Source organism: Platalea leucorodia (genome assembly GCF_965183815.1).
Source record: "Platalea leucorodia genome assembly, chromosome: 3".
NCBI classification, from domain to species: Eukaryota; Metazoa; Chordata; class Aves; order Pelecaniformes; family Threskiornithidae; genus Platalea; species Platalea leucorodia.
In genome coordinates, this window is record NC_138825.1 from 55,239,128 (window position 1) to 55,252,219 (window position 13,092).

General features: G+C 36.4%; 1 protein-coding gene across 5 annotated transcripts in view; it reads left to right on the plus strand.

Annotated features, from left to right (window-relative positions):
• The window catches only part of STXBP5 (syntaxin binding protein 5), a 114,811-nt gene that overhangs the window by 23,469 nt on the left and 78,250 nt on the right, over nucleotides 1–13,092 (plus strand). For all 5 annotated transcript variants that reach the window (XM_082305763.1, XM_082305759.1, XM_082305761.1 and 2 more), the window contains exons 3-4: nucleotides 6,327–6,408; nucleotides 7,273–7,373. In XM_082305763.1, coding sequence (XP_082161889.1) covers nucleotides 6,327–6,408; nucleotides 7,273–7,373 — 183 coding nt within the window. The remainder of the gene's footprint in view (nucleotides 1–6,326; nucleotides 6,409–7,272; nucleotides 7,374–13,092) is intronic.

Genomic DNA, 13,092 nt, shown 5'->3' on the forward strand with positions numbered 1-13,092 from the left:
TTCCTGTATACAGAAACTGGTTAATGAACTTTAACTGAGATCTATGTACTTCAGTATTTTTCAAAACAGCTCCTTTTTCACCCTATCAATCTAAGATTTTTTTTTTCTTTTTTTTAGGTTAGCATTGAATCAGTTGGCTTCTGATGGAAGTCAGGGAGCTGAGCATTGTTTTATAAACAAAGTGAATACTTAGGGAAGTTGATCTGCATTTGTGCAGGAAATAATGTTATTGGTAGCTGGTTTGGAAGTTAAGAAATTCAGCTTCCAGGCAGTTGTGTAGTCAGCAGTTCACTGGAATTTCTCAAGCTGCATTAGCAAACAGCAGTAGTAGTTTGCTGTAACCTTTTAAGGTAATATGATATTTGTAATAAGATCTAACATCAGCTGTTTAAATACCATACCTGTTGTTGCTCCCTTTCCCCCAACAGGAAAAGGACAAATGATATGCTCCCCGCCTCTCCCTAGGAAAGCATGAACTCTTAGGAGTGCAAAGAGATGTGAAAACTGCTGAACTCAAATGGTATTAAATAATTTAATGATAATGCATTTCAAATACTTTTTTTTGGACAAACATAAACTATCTGAATGCAGCTTCTCAGCCTTCACTGTTATTTAAAAAAATGAAAGACTGAACAGTCAATACTGTTGCACTTTCAAAAATAGTTGGGAACTTTGTATGATGTTAAGATTCCTAGAAAATGAGAAAAAAATGCATTTTCCAATATTTTGGCATGTAAATGGTTTCTTCCAATTTATCTTCCTGTTGTGTCGTGTCCCGTCCCGTCCCCCCCCCCCCCCCACAAGAGAAGGGAAGACCTTTGGGAAAAACCTTTTGGTAACTTTCCAGGCCTGAGGTCCTAGCTTTTTCATCTCCGAGGTGCCTTGCGTTATTTTCATCCTCATGACTAACAGAATGAAGTTGAATGTAGAATTTTTTTTAATTGCCTGGAAGTTATAGTTCTTTACTCTCTAGGGACACTGGATTTGGTTTCCAAGTATAATATGTGGTGTTGACTTTTTTCTGTCCAAGTAATGAGGTCAAACTGTATCTAGATATTGGCTAATTTGCAAGTGTTCTATTTGCATGGAAGTTGCAGCCAGTGTCTTCTGACTGTCTGTATCTGATGCCTTCCTTTTCCTTATCCTGCTCCCTCACTGTCTGTTTTCTTGCCTTCTCAGTGTCCTTAGCCGGCAGAAGGAGACTGCATCACAATGGTCTGGCTGGAATTCCCATACTAAATTGTTACCAGTAATTTGATAGTGTTTCTACCTGACTAACTTTAATCTCAGTTTTAAAGGCCTAGCTTGTTTTTGCTTGGTGCTGTTATTTTACATATAGGAAAGTGGATCTGAAATGTTAAAAAATATTATTGTATACTTTTGCAGACATAAATACTGAGACATGGGGAGGAATAAAGACCTGCTTAGCTGAGTGATATAAACACAGCAAGATGCTATGCAGACCTAAAGCTTTAGAAGGAAACTCTAAAATCCTTAAGTTGTTGAAAAACAGCAATATGATACCACATCAGGATTGGTATGAAGTCTAAAACTCTCCCACAAGTATTTTGTAGATTTTTATTTTATCTTGTTTGGTAATACATGGATGTGAAAGGTCAAAGTTGGTTTAGTAGACAGTGTTGACTGTAGTGCTTTCTGACTTTTTGAATAGCTCTCTCTTGCTAAATAGCTGTGTGTCTTGATAGATTGTTCTTTATGAGATTGTTTCTGTGAGAGATCATGCTTTTGTATGTGCAAGTAATAGCACTGAGTAGATCTAGGTGCAGGTAGGTGACAAACAGTTAGGAAAGTTGCATGAAGCTGCTCTTGTACTGCTTAAGTCCTGCTTAGGTGTATCACCAGGACTTTATGGTATTCTGTAACTTGATGTAAATTAAGTCTTTGTTTTTTATCTGTTGTTGGATTGTATCCAGGCTTGGCAATGGTGAGTAATACCAGACAGACTTTTAGTCTTTATATACTTAAAATACTATTTGGAAGTCTCACCATCATTGTGCGTTTCTTCTATGTTACAATAATTCTTGGGGACTGCAATCAAAGCACATACAAAAGTGTGTGCAAAATAAGTGGTGGCTTTGTCTATAAATAATTCAGGGTCTGATTATTAAGTAAAGTGGAATACTGCTGCATAGCAATGCTATAGTAAAACATGCAGGTATAATAAGCAGTCCTGGAGAGCTATATGCTACGGACTAGTATACATAAGAATACGGTGAGTAGTCTACTGCCCTTAGTGTTTTGTATGTCATTCAGATCAGTGGTATGAGTTTCCCTCTAGTTGGAGATCTATTTTTTGCATCAAAATTGTCAAACGTTTAAATACTGTGATGTGTTACAGCTACAGTTTGAGAAGTATTTAGGAATGAATATTAAAAGCTGCTATAGTTTCAGATTTGTCTTAAAAATCTTGAGCTATAATAACAGTGGCAAATCTGATAGAGGAACATGGTCCATATCTTGCGCTGTACCATCAAAACTTTTTATAGCAGTGTAATGACATCAAGATGCAAATATCTGGTGATAGTTTAGAAGGTGATTGATATTATAAATGTGTCTCTGTACACAAAACTGACTTATGCTAGGGATTGAATTGATAGCTACAGTTTTTGCAACTGTCTCCTATGTCAGATGGGTCAACCACAGGTGAAGAACCCAATAGTCCCTAGGTCTACTTAGAGTAACTTAACTTAAAGAATTAAAAACCAAAACCCTTCTGAGGCTTTCATAAATATTCTGCAATTAGTTTTCTCTTTCACAGTGTGACTTCTAAGGGCAGATGTGCATTGAGTTGCTCCTATGTAGATAAGCTATAAATAATAGTAAAAATTTTTAAAAAGAATATTTTGCAGAGAGAACTCACATATCACTAATTGAAATGCTTTAATTTTGCCTGGGAAAAAAAAAGTGTAAGCTTAGGTCTGAAGCTTGTTTGGAAAAAATATCTTTTGGAACTGTTGCCTTTTCTCACAAATGAAAGCAAAATCAGTGTCATGCGATATTAAATTAGCGTGACACTGTGCTTTTCTTATGCATACGTTCTTATACGCTTCTAGTAGTTACAAAAATGGACACTGATGTTAGGACATGAGTATGTTATCTCTTCCTTTTCTCAGCCACAGCTTTTGTCTCTTACTTGCTTTTTCAAAAAACATGCAGTGAAGACAATGAAATACTAGTGCTTTCCAGGGTTAATTTCCTAATGGCAGCGGGGAACACAGAAGCAATATTCAAAGGTACAGCTGAGAAGCTATTAATTTACCCTGTTTGTTAATATTTGGAATAGGGGATGAAGCAGGAATAGTAGAAAGAAATGCTTGGAAGTGAAGGAGGAAGGATGGGTCTTCGATTAGAAAACTGCTCAGAGCAGCCTATTTCCTCTAGAGCTACCCTAGGTCTTTGGCAGAGAGTTTTTCCTGTCTACAAAATTAAAATGCTTTGCCTGTCTTGTCATTATTCATTATAATTTTTGCCTGTTTTGGGGACTACTATGTGGTGGATGATCACTGCTTAGTACAGTGAGCTCTCTTGCCTTAAGCACACATAGGCAAGTATAGAGGATTTGGACAAACTGCATTCCCTGGGATGCTGCCTGTTTTGTGTGGTTGAGAAATTCTTAACATGTACTGAAATGGGCATGTATTATTATCCTTCTACAGTCAGTATTTAAGTGACGTGCTTTTTCAACTCAGCATACCCCACAAAACTGGGAGGCTTTGCACTGCTTTAGAAAAGAAGATTAATGCTGGTTAGGAGGATGATATTAATTTGAGATGAGAAGAATAATTTTAGCTAGTAGGTGAAAAAGTGAAGATGACGTAATCCTTGGGTAAAGGAACTAAATGGGACTAGCTACAAGGACTATTTTTATGTTTTTGATAACTGTAAGCACTTTAAAAGAGGCCAAACTCTATTTTGAGATCTGTGTATGAGCTTCTATTAACTTGTCAAAACCAAAAAGCTTGCTCTGAATGTTTAAAGCCTGTGTAAACATACTCGCAGTGCTGTATATTTACTGGTTTCTGGAGAGAGAACTGGTTCAGATGTCCTGGAAAATGCAAAAGAATTTTGTGTTTAAAGAAATGTTCAAGTATTCTTAATAGTGAAAATTTTAATGACTAGTTATAACAGTGCTTTCGGAAATATTTGTATCAGAAATGCTTAAAAAAATATTTGAGGGATAGAATTTGAAGGTTGGAGTAACTTGAGGAATCCACGGGTTTCTCTGTTTTTCTGGGTCATACTCCTGTTGTTTTGAGACAAGGCAGCTGTAAAGCCTCAATTCCAAATAAACTGTGGGTGGGTGAATGAATAAGGGTTACATTTCATTATGTTGGAAGCTGATGTTCAGGGGAGGGGCTGGGGAAATCTTCTTTTGTTGGAAAACTACCTGTGTCAATGTAGATAAATACTAACAAGTTTTAAAATTCAGTTCCTGTAAACATCTGAATTTCACTTTCAGAAATTGTTTTTTCTCTATTTCTGCAAATAATTGCTAATTCAAGGGAATGCAAAAGCATGAGCAAGGCTGAAGCAAATCTGTTCTGAAACTTCTGGTATTCCTTGTGGGGATATTTTTTTCCAATCTAGCAATTTGTGTAGTCAATACATAGTTAATGCAAGAGCAATGATTTTACATTAGAAGTATTCTCAGTTTGTGTAGGAATGTATTACTTATGGGGGACGCCCCTCCCCCAAGTTTTAAGCTTTGTCTTTTTCTTTTTTTTTTTAAGAGCTATAAACTGTCAGTGGAATACAGATTACTTCTTTGTACAGGAAACATATTGATAAGAAATAAAAATACATGGGAGAAAAAAAACAGGTGAGGCAAGCAGACTCCTTAAGCCCTTCCATGCCAGAACAAAATTAAATTACTAATTCTGTTCGAGGAAGAAAGCTGGTATTAAGTTTGCTGGATTATTCAACATCTGTTTAGTATATCTCTCATCACTTGGCTGGATGTTATGCAGATTCATTAGTCTAGTAGAAGAACATGATTGAAGTTTAAAAGTTAAAATATTGCCATGTGTTGGAGCAGACTTGTTCCCGTTGTAGTTCTACTTAAATTTTATCTTGCCAGCTTAGAGGCTGAGCAGGAGATGTGTTTGAGTTTTGATTTGCATGCAACCTAATAGCCTCTTCAGCCTTTCAGCTGTCTCTAGTGTGAATGCGTATATTTAAAGGGTATTTGTATGCACTTTGGTTTTGATCAACAATTTCTCAGTAAATGGAAAACTTGCAGAATGGGTGAGAATTGTACTGTTTTATTAATTTCTAGCGTATACTGAGAGAACAAATTGTACATTATGTTCCCTATTTTGCATACATCTTCATAATTAGTTCCTTCCTTCCAAAAAATGAAGGTGCCTGTTTAAAACAAGAGGTATTCATCTCTGACAAATCATACTCCAGAAGCCCTGGGCATACTATATAGATGGAATACTGACTGCTTGGCATAATTCATCTGGACTTGTGTTATTTCTGCTTTGCCTCCTAGAGGTTGGTGAATTTCCTTAATTTCATATCAGAAGAAAGGGGATAACCACATTTGAAATACAGAATCTTTGCAACTAATAAATGAATCAAGTATGGAGAATTGAAAGAATCTGTGTTGCTGCTGCTTCTATTTGATATTCATTATGGAAGTATAGGACTGATTTATGTGTGGGAGTCAAAATGAACAAGCTTTTGTTATCTCATAGTTGGTGTGAATCCAGGAAGTCTTGATACAGAGATCCTGGAAATTTACATTATACATAATTTCCCATTGACTCCTCCGTATTTTGGCTACTGATCTGTTTATCTCTATCACAGCAGATTCTTTTTAACATGCCTTGCATTATTCAGCTCTTTCATCTGTAAGTAGTGTTTAAAAATGAGAGAAAGCTCTTTTAGCACTTGAAAAATGTGACCATTTGATTATGATGCTTATTTAGATTAACTTCCTTTTATACTAGTCCTGATATGTAACACTAGTAAAATAACTGCTTCATCATTCTCCGTTATGTTCTCATTGATGAAGAATCCCTTAACTATAAGTTAAGCAGTTATACATAATTTTTGTATTCCATGGGGGTAAGATGGGCCTTTTAACCTCTTTGTGTTAACTTTGTTGTTTAGAATTGATTTTTTTTTTGGTGATCACTCAGATCTATGCGGTTAAATATGTTGAGTGCACTTGCTAGAAGCAGGATGTTAACCTGTTTGAATGTGGTATTAGTGATAGTGACAATGTTGGTTATGGTGTTTGGGTTTTTTTTTTTCCTCCCATGTTCCATACAATTATTCCTTAATGATACCAATTCCAGCTTTGGTCGGCCAGGAGTTGAATGCTACTGCCAACATGACAGTGGAGCTGCAGTAATCCAGCTTCAGTTCCTGATTAATGAGGTTAGTAAAATGATGTACATATTCCATAATTCAGAGAAGACAGTGTATTTTCTTCAATTTCTCAATAAGCAAGCATCAAAATCAGCTAGCACAAGTGACTCTTAGCATGAATGGCAAACAGTAATAACAATTATAAATAAATTAACTTTTTAATTTTAGAAAATTCTTGACTAACTGCTGAAAATATCCTTGTCTCTAGAGTACTCTTTTGCTATAAGCAAGAACTTTTTTCCTAGGAGTTTTTATTCATGTCATTGAACATTGCAAGTTATCTCTTGAAATAGTAAAGTACGTTTTCAATAGTATTAACACTTTCAGTAGGTAGTTAATTTTATTTTGGTAGAGTTACTGTTTTAGACATGAGCTGAGCAATGATCTCTAATCTGATCTCAGTAATTTCAGGTGTGTTTTTTCTAGGGGTGTAGCAGCTGAGATCTGACAGCAGTGCTGTTCTTGAGCTAGCTGGGGCCAGATTTGTAGAGGGACTTCTAGCTCAGAGGAATGGTGAAGTCAAACCTCATAGCTTTGTCAGCACATAGATATTAGCAGCTGAGTTCACTGCTTAATTTCTCTGCAGAGGTGGGCATGAGGGAACTGATGTGCACACATCAGAAAAAGCTTCTCCTTCCCCATCACACCTCAGTATACCACTGAACCAAATGTGAGTGAGCTGAATGACATGTGATCATGTCAGTTATCTCGTTACTACTACTTAGAACTTATCTGTGTTATGGTATTCATGCACATGCTTATAAATATTTTTTCATTCTGGTAGCAAATATGTAATATATTTCCACCGTGATGATAATACACTGTTACTAGGGTTCTGAAAACAAGTTGACTAAAACTATTTCTTTCTCTTAGGGAGCTCTTGTGAGTGCCTTGGCTGATGATACCTTACACCTGTGGAATTTACGTCAGAAGAGACCTGCTATACTTCATTCACTCAAATTTAACCGAGAACGGTAGGGATTGGATTATTATTGCTTTGTTCCTTACCATCACACTACGTGCTATTCTAAGATCAGATTTATTAATGCAGTCCAATTCATAACTTGTTAAATAATTGAAACTGGATTTACATTGGGTTTGAGTTGCAGGCTGTTAGGGCCCAAAGTACTTGTGAGTAGACGCACTAGTCGCCTAACCTGAGATTATTTTTCTATGACTTTGCATATTGCAATGCTCAACATCAATTTTCCCATCTTTAAAATGTGGAGGGATAGAAGACTTTCAATTTATGTCTCCAAAGGAATTTTGGAACAAAAGAAAAATTGTGTGTATGTGTGTGCACCAACAAGAAAACAGGAAAACTAGTTCAATTTTTTAATTGGAAGTTTTACCTCCTCAGTGACAGGTCGGAGTTCTGCAGTTAGAGATCCTGTGTGTATCAGAGAAGCTGAAAACAACATGCATTTTGACTAACAATTTTGAGACTCAAGTAACAGTGTTGTAAGCAAGCTAGGGTGACATTTTACATTAAATTTCTAAAAGTCAGTTGATTAAATTTCTGAAAAAAAAATCTGTCTGTCTTTTTTTAATAACAAGTAGTCCTTCCCTTTTAGGAAGTAGCCCTTCTGTTCCAGTATGGGTAAAGTCTCAACTGGAATGCTATGTCTACTTTTGAGCAGTGTGCTTCAGAGATGGACTGCTTGAGGAGCTCAAAGGATACTAGCAAGAACACAGAATAATCTGTGACTTGTACCTCTGTTGAATAGGGCAGGAAGTAATAAGCTTTAAGTAATGGGTAGCAATAGAAAGAGTAAGTTAAATATTTATGTAAAATCTTCTAATGTAATGTCATACGAAGTGCTAAACAGACTGTTGGGTGAGTTAGAGAGTAACCTTGTGGTTTTAAAGAGCAGGTTATAAACAAATTTGTCAGGAATAACATAAATGCAGATTACAGGTGTTTTTTGAGGGTAGAGGACTAAGTGATTCTAAGTCCCTTTTGAGGTTGTTTCTATGATCACTGTATAAACTTTTTACCAAGGCCTGTAGGGATAGGGCAAGGGGTAATGGTTTTAAACTGAAAGAGGGTAGATTTAAATTAGCTATAAGGAAGAAATTCTTTACTGTGAGGGTGGTGAGGCACTGGAACAGGTTGCCCAGAGAAGCTGTGGATGCCCCATCCCTGCAAGTGTTCAAGGCTGGGTTGCATGGGGTTTTGAGCAACCTGATCTAGTGAAAGATTGTCGCTGCCCGCAGCAGGTGGGCTGGACTAGGTGGTCTTTAAAGGCCCCTTCAGAGCCAAACCATTCTGTGATTCTAAACTCTTATGCATGAAACAGAAAGCTCTGAAAGTTCTCCTCCCCAAGGGAGTGATGGTGTTACTTTATGCAGTATAAAAGTCAAATGGAGAGAAATGCAATTCACGACCTCTAGTTTAATAAGGATTGTCCAACTATAGGAGTATAGTTGTGTATCCAAACCGAATTTTCTCCCTTTCCTTTCTCCCTTCTTTCTTAAATGACTTTTCTCTTGCCTGTAGCACCTATTTAAGTGTCAGTATGAAATTTGGATTTGCAGCCTGAAACCACACTTGGACATTGGCTTCTAACTAATGCTTTAAGGTAGATATCCGAGGAGGTAATTCTGATCGTATGCAAATCTGGTGGAAGCTGGCTTAGAGTCTTAGATGTATGGATAACTTTGGTTAAACAGAGTGCACGTTTTAAACCATCCTTTTCCTGTAAATGTTGTAGTCTCACTAGCAAAACCTGTCACAGGGAGTTGAACTGCATGTACTCTTACCAGAAAGAGGGGTGGGAGTAGAAAGGAGTCTAGGTCATTCATGTCACTTCACTGGCTGTATTTGTTATTATTTTGGACAGAGTACTGATTTTTCCAGGAAAACCTGTGCCTTGCTAAAATAGGTAATGAGAGCACCATAATTACCAAGAGTGGTGAAGGTATAGTTTGATACAAGGCCTTATTCTTCTAGTAATTTTAATGTTAAAGTATCCATTATAATAGCATATAGAAGTAGCCAGAACACTTAAGATCCCAGAACCATACATTGTCATAGCCACTTATTAAGTCATGCTGGACGACTGTTAACTGTTTTCAAATATTCTCTTTTCTTTTGAAAAGTTTATCAAATTTTATATTATTTATTTTTAGTTTATACAATAAAGTGTAATCTCATTACTAGGGAATTACTTTGACTTTGAACTTCAGAGAATCGTACAAACTCACCATTGATAATTTCAAGTAGGTGTCTTTATAACATTAAGAGTTCTTAGTAATTAATTATACCTAATAGGTTTGATATGTGAATTTGAAGTAAATTGGCTTTGTTTAGGTCAGTTTTATGATGTATATTAACTACTAAGTTTATTGAGCAGAGTGTTCATGAATAAAACTGGGTCTCCTCAATTCACAAATGCCAAGTCGTTAGATACCTAATTCATAAAATCTTCTAAATAATTTATGTTGTGTGATTAAGATTTGCTTATAAGGATAACTAACTTCTCAAATAGGAATTAATTAAAATATTAAATACTACAACAGATCCTTGTAGCAATATCTTCTCTCATGATACAAAGCTAAATCTTACTACATTACGGAAGCAGCTGTTCCAGTTATATCAGTGTTTGCTCTACGCCTCTGAAGATGCTAAGGTTTAAAATTATATACCTGGTTGGAAGTAATTGGAAGTGTGTTGACATTGTGGAAAAGCAGTATTTGTGTCCTGTTTATTAGGAGTTGAGCTTAACATGTCACAGGCCAATTTTTATTCAGCTTTTGTTTCCAAATCAGAGTTTAATGTGTAAGGATTAGATGTGAACTAGAAGGTTGGTTGTAGCATGGAAAGTTAACTGTAGCAGTTAGCTACCCAGATTAAAGGATGTTCTACTCTTGAAAACTATTCTTGAACTATGTTTAAAAAAAAAAAATTAAAAATTAATGATAAGGCTATGACTTGTTAGTGAATTCTGTATTCTCCTGGCACAGCCTTGTACCTGCTCTGGCTAATTCCCTGCTTTTAGCCATATGGAAGAATTACTGCCCAGTGTTTAGCAATGCAATTTCTAGATTTCAGATTTATTTCTCCTGTTGGTAATCTAGTTTGGCTAGCTTGCTTTCAGGCCTGTTTTGAACATCTTTCAAATAAGGACTAAAAAACAAACATAGCTTGTTTATAAATGATTGTGTCCTGTGTTAAGTATTTTGCATACTTACCTGAAAATTGGACTGTAGTATTAAGTTACCTGTAAACTAATTCAGAATGCAGTGTCTAGTATATGACTGGAAAGCATTGTGAACTCTGGCTTTTCCAGTCACGAATTTTAAGAACAGGGACTGGTGAGAGAGTTGCTTTTTCTTTTAAAATAATTCTATGCCCGTTACAGACTTCGTTCTGAGCTGTGGAAAATGTCTTCATTGGGTAACTTGCAGCTTTTTAGATTTGAGCAAAACATTTCTTGAAAAGTAGTGGCCAAGAATCTTTAAACAGGCTGCTTTCTGTTGAGTCTTTAAATGAGTTGAGTATCTGTAGATAACAAACTGGCCATTTAATGGGTTCATAACTCTTGGCTGCGTTTTGTACCAGTGGTGGTTAGTAATTTGAAGCAAGTCTTCTGAACTGGTGATTGATGAAGTTTGATGTATCACAAATTGTTAGTTCAAATTACTGGCAGATATCAGAAGCACAGTGCAAAACAAGCTAGTTTTGGAAGTTTTCTAGCCTTTTGTTCCTGTTGCATTTGTGTGGGTTTTGTGGCTGCTTCATGTTCTAGCTACCAAACAAAAGTTAGAAGATACTAAACCAATGTCTTACTAAGTTTGGCCACTGTTCCTTTACTGTGGGAAGCAGTATGTAGGGGCCAGGAAAAAAATGCATGATGATGCTTACAGGTGTGGGGGACATTGCTTGCATGACTTGCCATGCAAGTTAGAAGTGTATAAGTAGGACCTCTTTGCAGAACGCACGATTTGGTGTGTGAACTTATTTAGTATCATAAGTCTTGTACTTATCTACGATTTCTTCAGTGAATCACAATGTAGTTTTTGTCATCCACACACCTGTATAAATATCCTACACATAATAAAATTGTTGTGTGTTCACATGTAATGTAAGCCTCATGTCAAATCTGTTTTGACTTAGTAGCAAATGTTAATGTTAAGCTAGATTAATGCTGAAATAAGCATAGTTAACACTTGTTATTAGAGAAAATATTGAAAGCATGTTGTGAGATAGATATCCAGTCTGGCTTTAGTTTTCTTGCCATGCAGGAACTGAAACTTTGTGCTGATCTAAGGTGTGAAAGGTCAAACACACACCACTAATGAACCAGGGACTTTCACAGAACCAATTTGAGAGGGTGAAGTGACAGACTAACTTGATTAAAAAAAAGTGGTGTGGGATGACAAATTTGAGTCTTCCTTACAGCAAACCAAACCCCAAACCAATGAGCTTTACATGCAAGTATGAAAAATTTGTTTAGTTATCTAAGACTTGCATGCTTCCTGAGCTGAGATTCCCTGTTCTAACACCCAAAGAAAGTTTACTTGCTTTGTGACTAGCATAAAGACAAGAACCAGAATCATAGCATAAAAATAGAATGAGTGTTTAGTGTGTGAGTGCTTTGCATATCGATCACTGAATGCATTGACAGCAGTTTAATTTTTAATGTCAACTTTTGTGCTGTGGGATTTAAATAGTTTTCCTCAGCATGAAACTGCACAATTCAGACTTACAAAATTATGCTTTAAGTATTGCTGGTTTTGTATCCTGCTGTAAACGGCAACTTCAGCATTGTGTTTAAAACACAAAGTCTGTCTACAGTGAGTGAGTGAAAAATCCTGCTTGTATTTACTTCTTTATTAATAAACAAGACTTTAAATTTTATTGTGACACATAACTTGTTAGATACTGTAGCTTTCTACCCCGCCTGTGCATTAGCAGACATTAGTTGCGAGAGAATTTTTCCTTCCACCTCACTGAACTTACAAACTGACCAATTCTGCCACTTTGTGGATGGCAGAAGGACGTACAGGTCGTCTTGCCTGTGAGAGCAGGTGATGATAGACATTGTGGGTTTTTGGTTGTGTTTTTTTTTTTCTCCCCCTTTCTGTGTATCAATATCATTGTTTCACTTCCAGGCTTTGTTTGAGGGCTGGCTTTTTCCCCTTTGTTTTATGTGTTCTGGGGTAGGATTATAGTATAACTAACAGAAGGATTACAGATACATATCCAAACAATACTTCTGAGAAGTTAAATATTTGGAGTCTTTGCAGAGTCAATGATATACCAAGTACGAGTTTAATATATGACACAACTAAGTTTTTCACACATAACTAAGTTTTTTAGACTTTTTAAACTGGCTTTCTTGAGAGTGAAAGGAAATGATCACCAGGTCTGCTTACCTTTATGGTGTCATATAAAGCCTTCTTTTACCTGGTTGGCTGAAAAATGTTACTCAGTGGTGATCCATGAAATGATGTAATTAGGAGGAGTTTTATCTTGTTTCAAAAAGTTAGCAGGAGAAAATGAACTTCTTGACTGTCTGGATTTGCTGCACATGTGAATCTCTTTCATGCAAGATCAGATTCCTTTGAAAAAACGTTTTCTTGAGGCCGCGCACGCACGCAGGGTCCCATGTGTCAGTGCAGTTGATGGAACTGCAGTTGCATCAGTCGCCTTCTGCTGCCTTTGGCACTGAGGCAGAACTGAAGTGC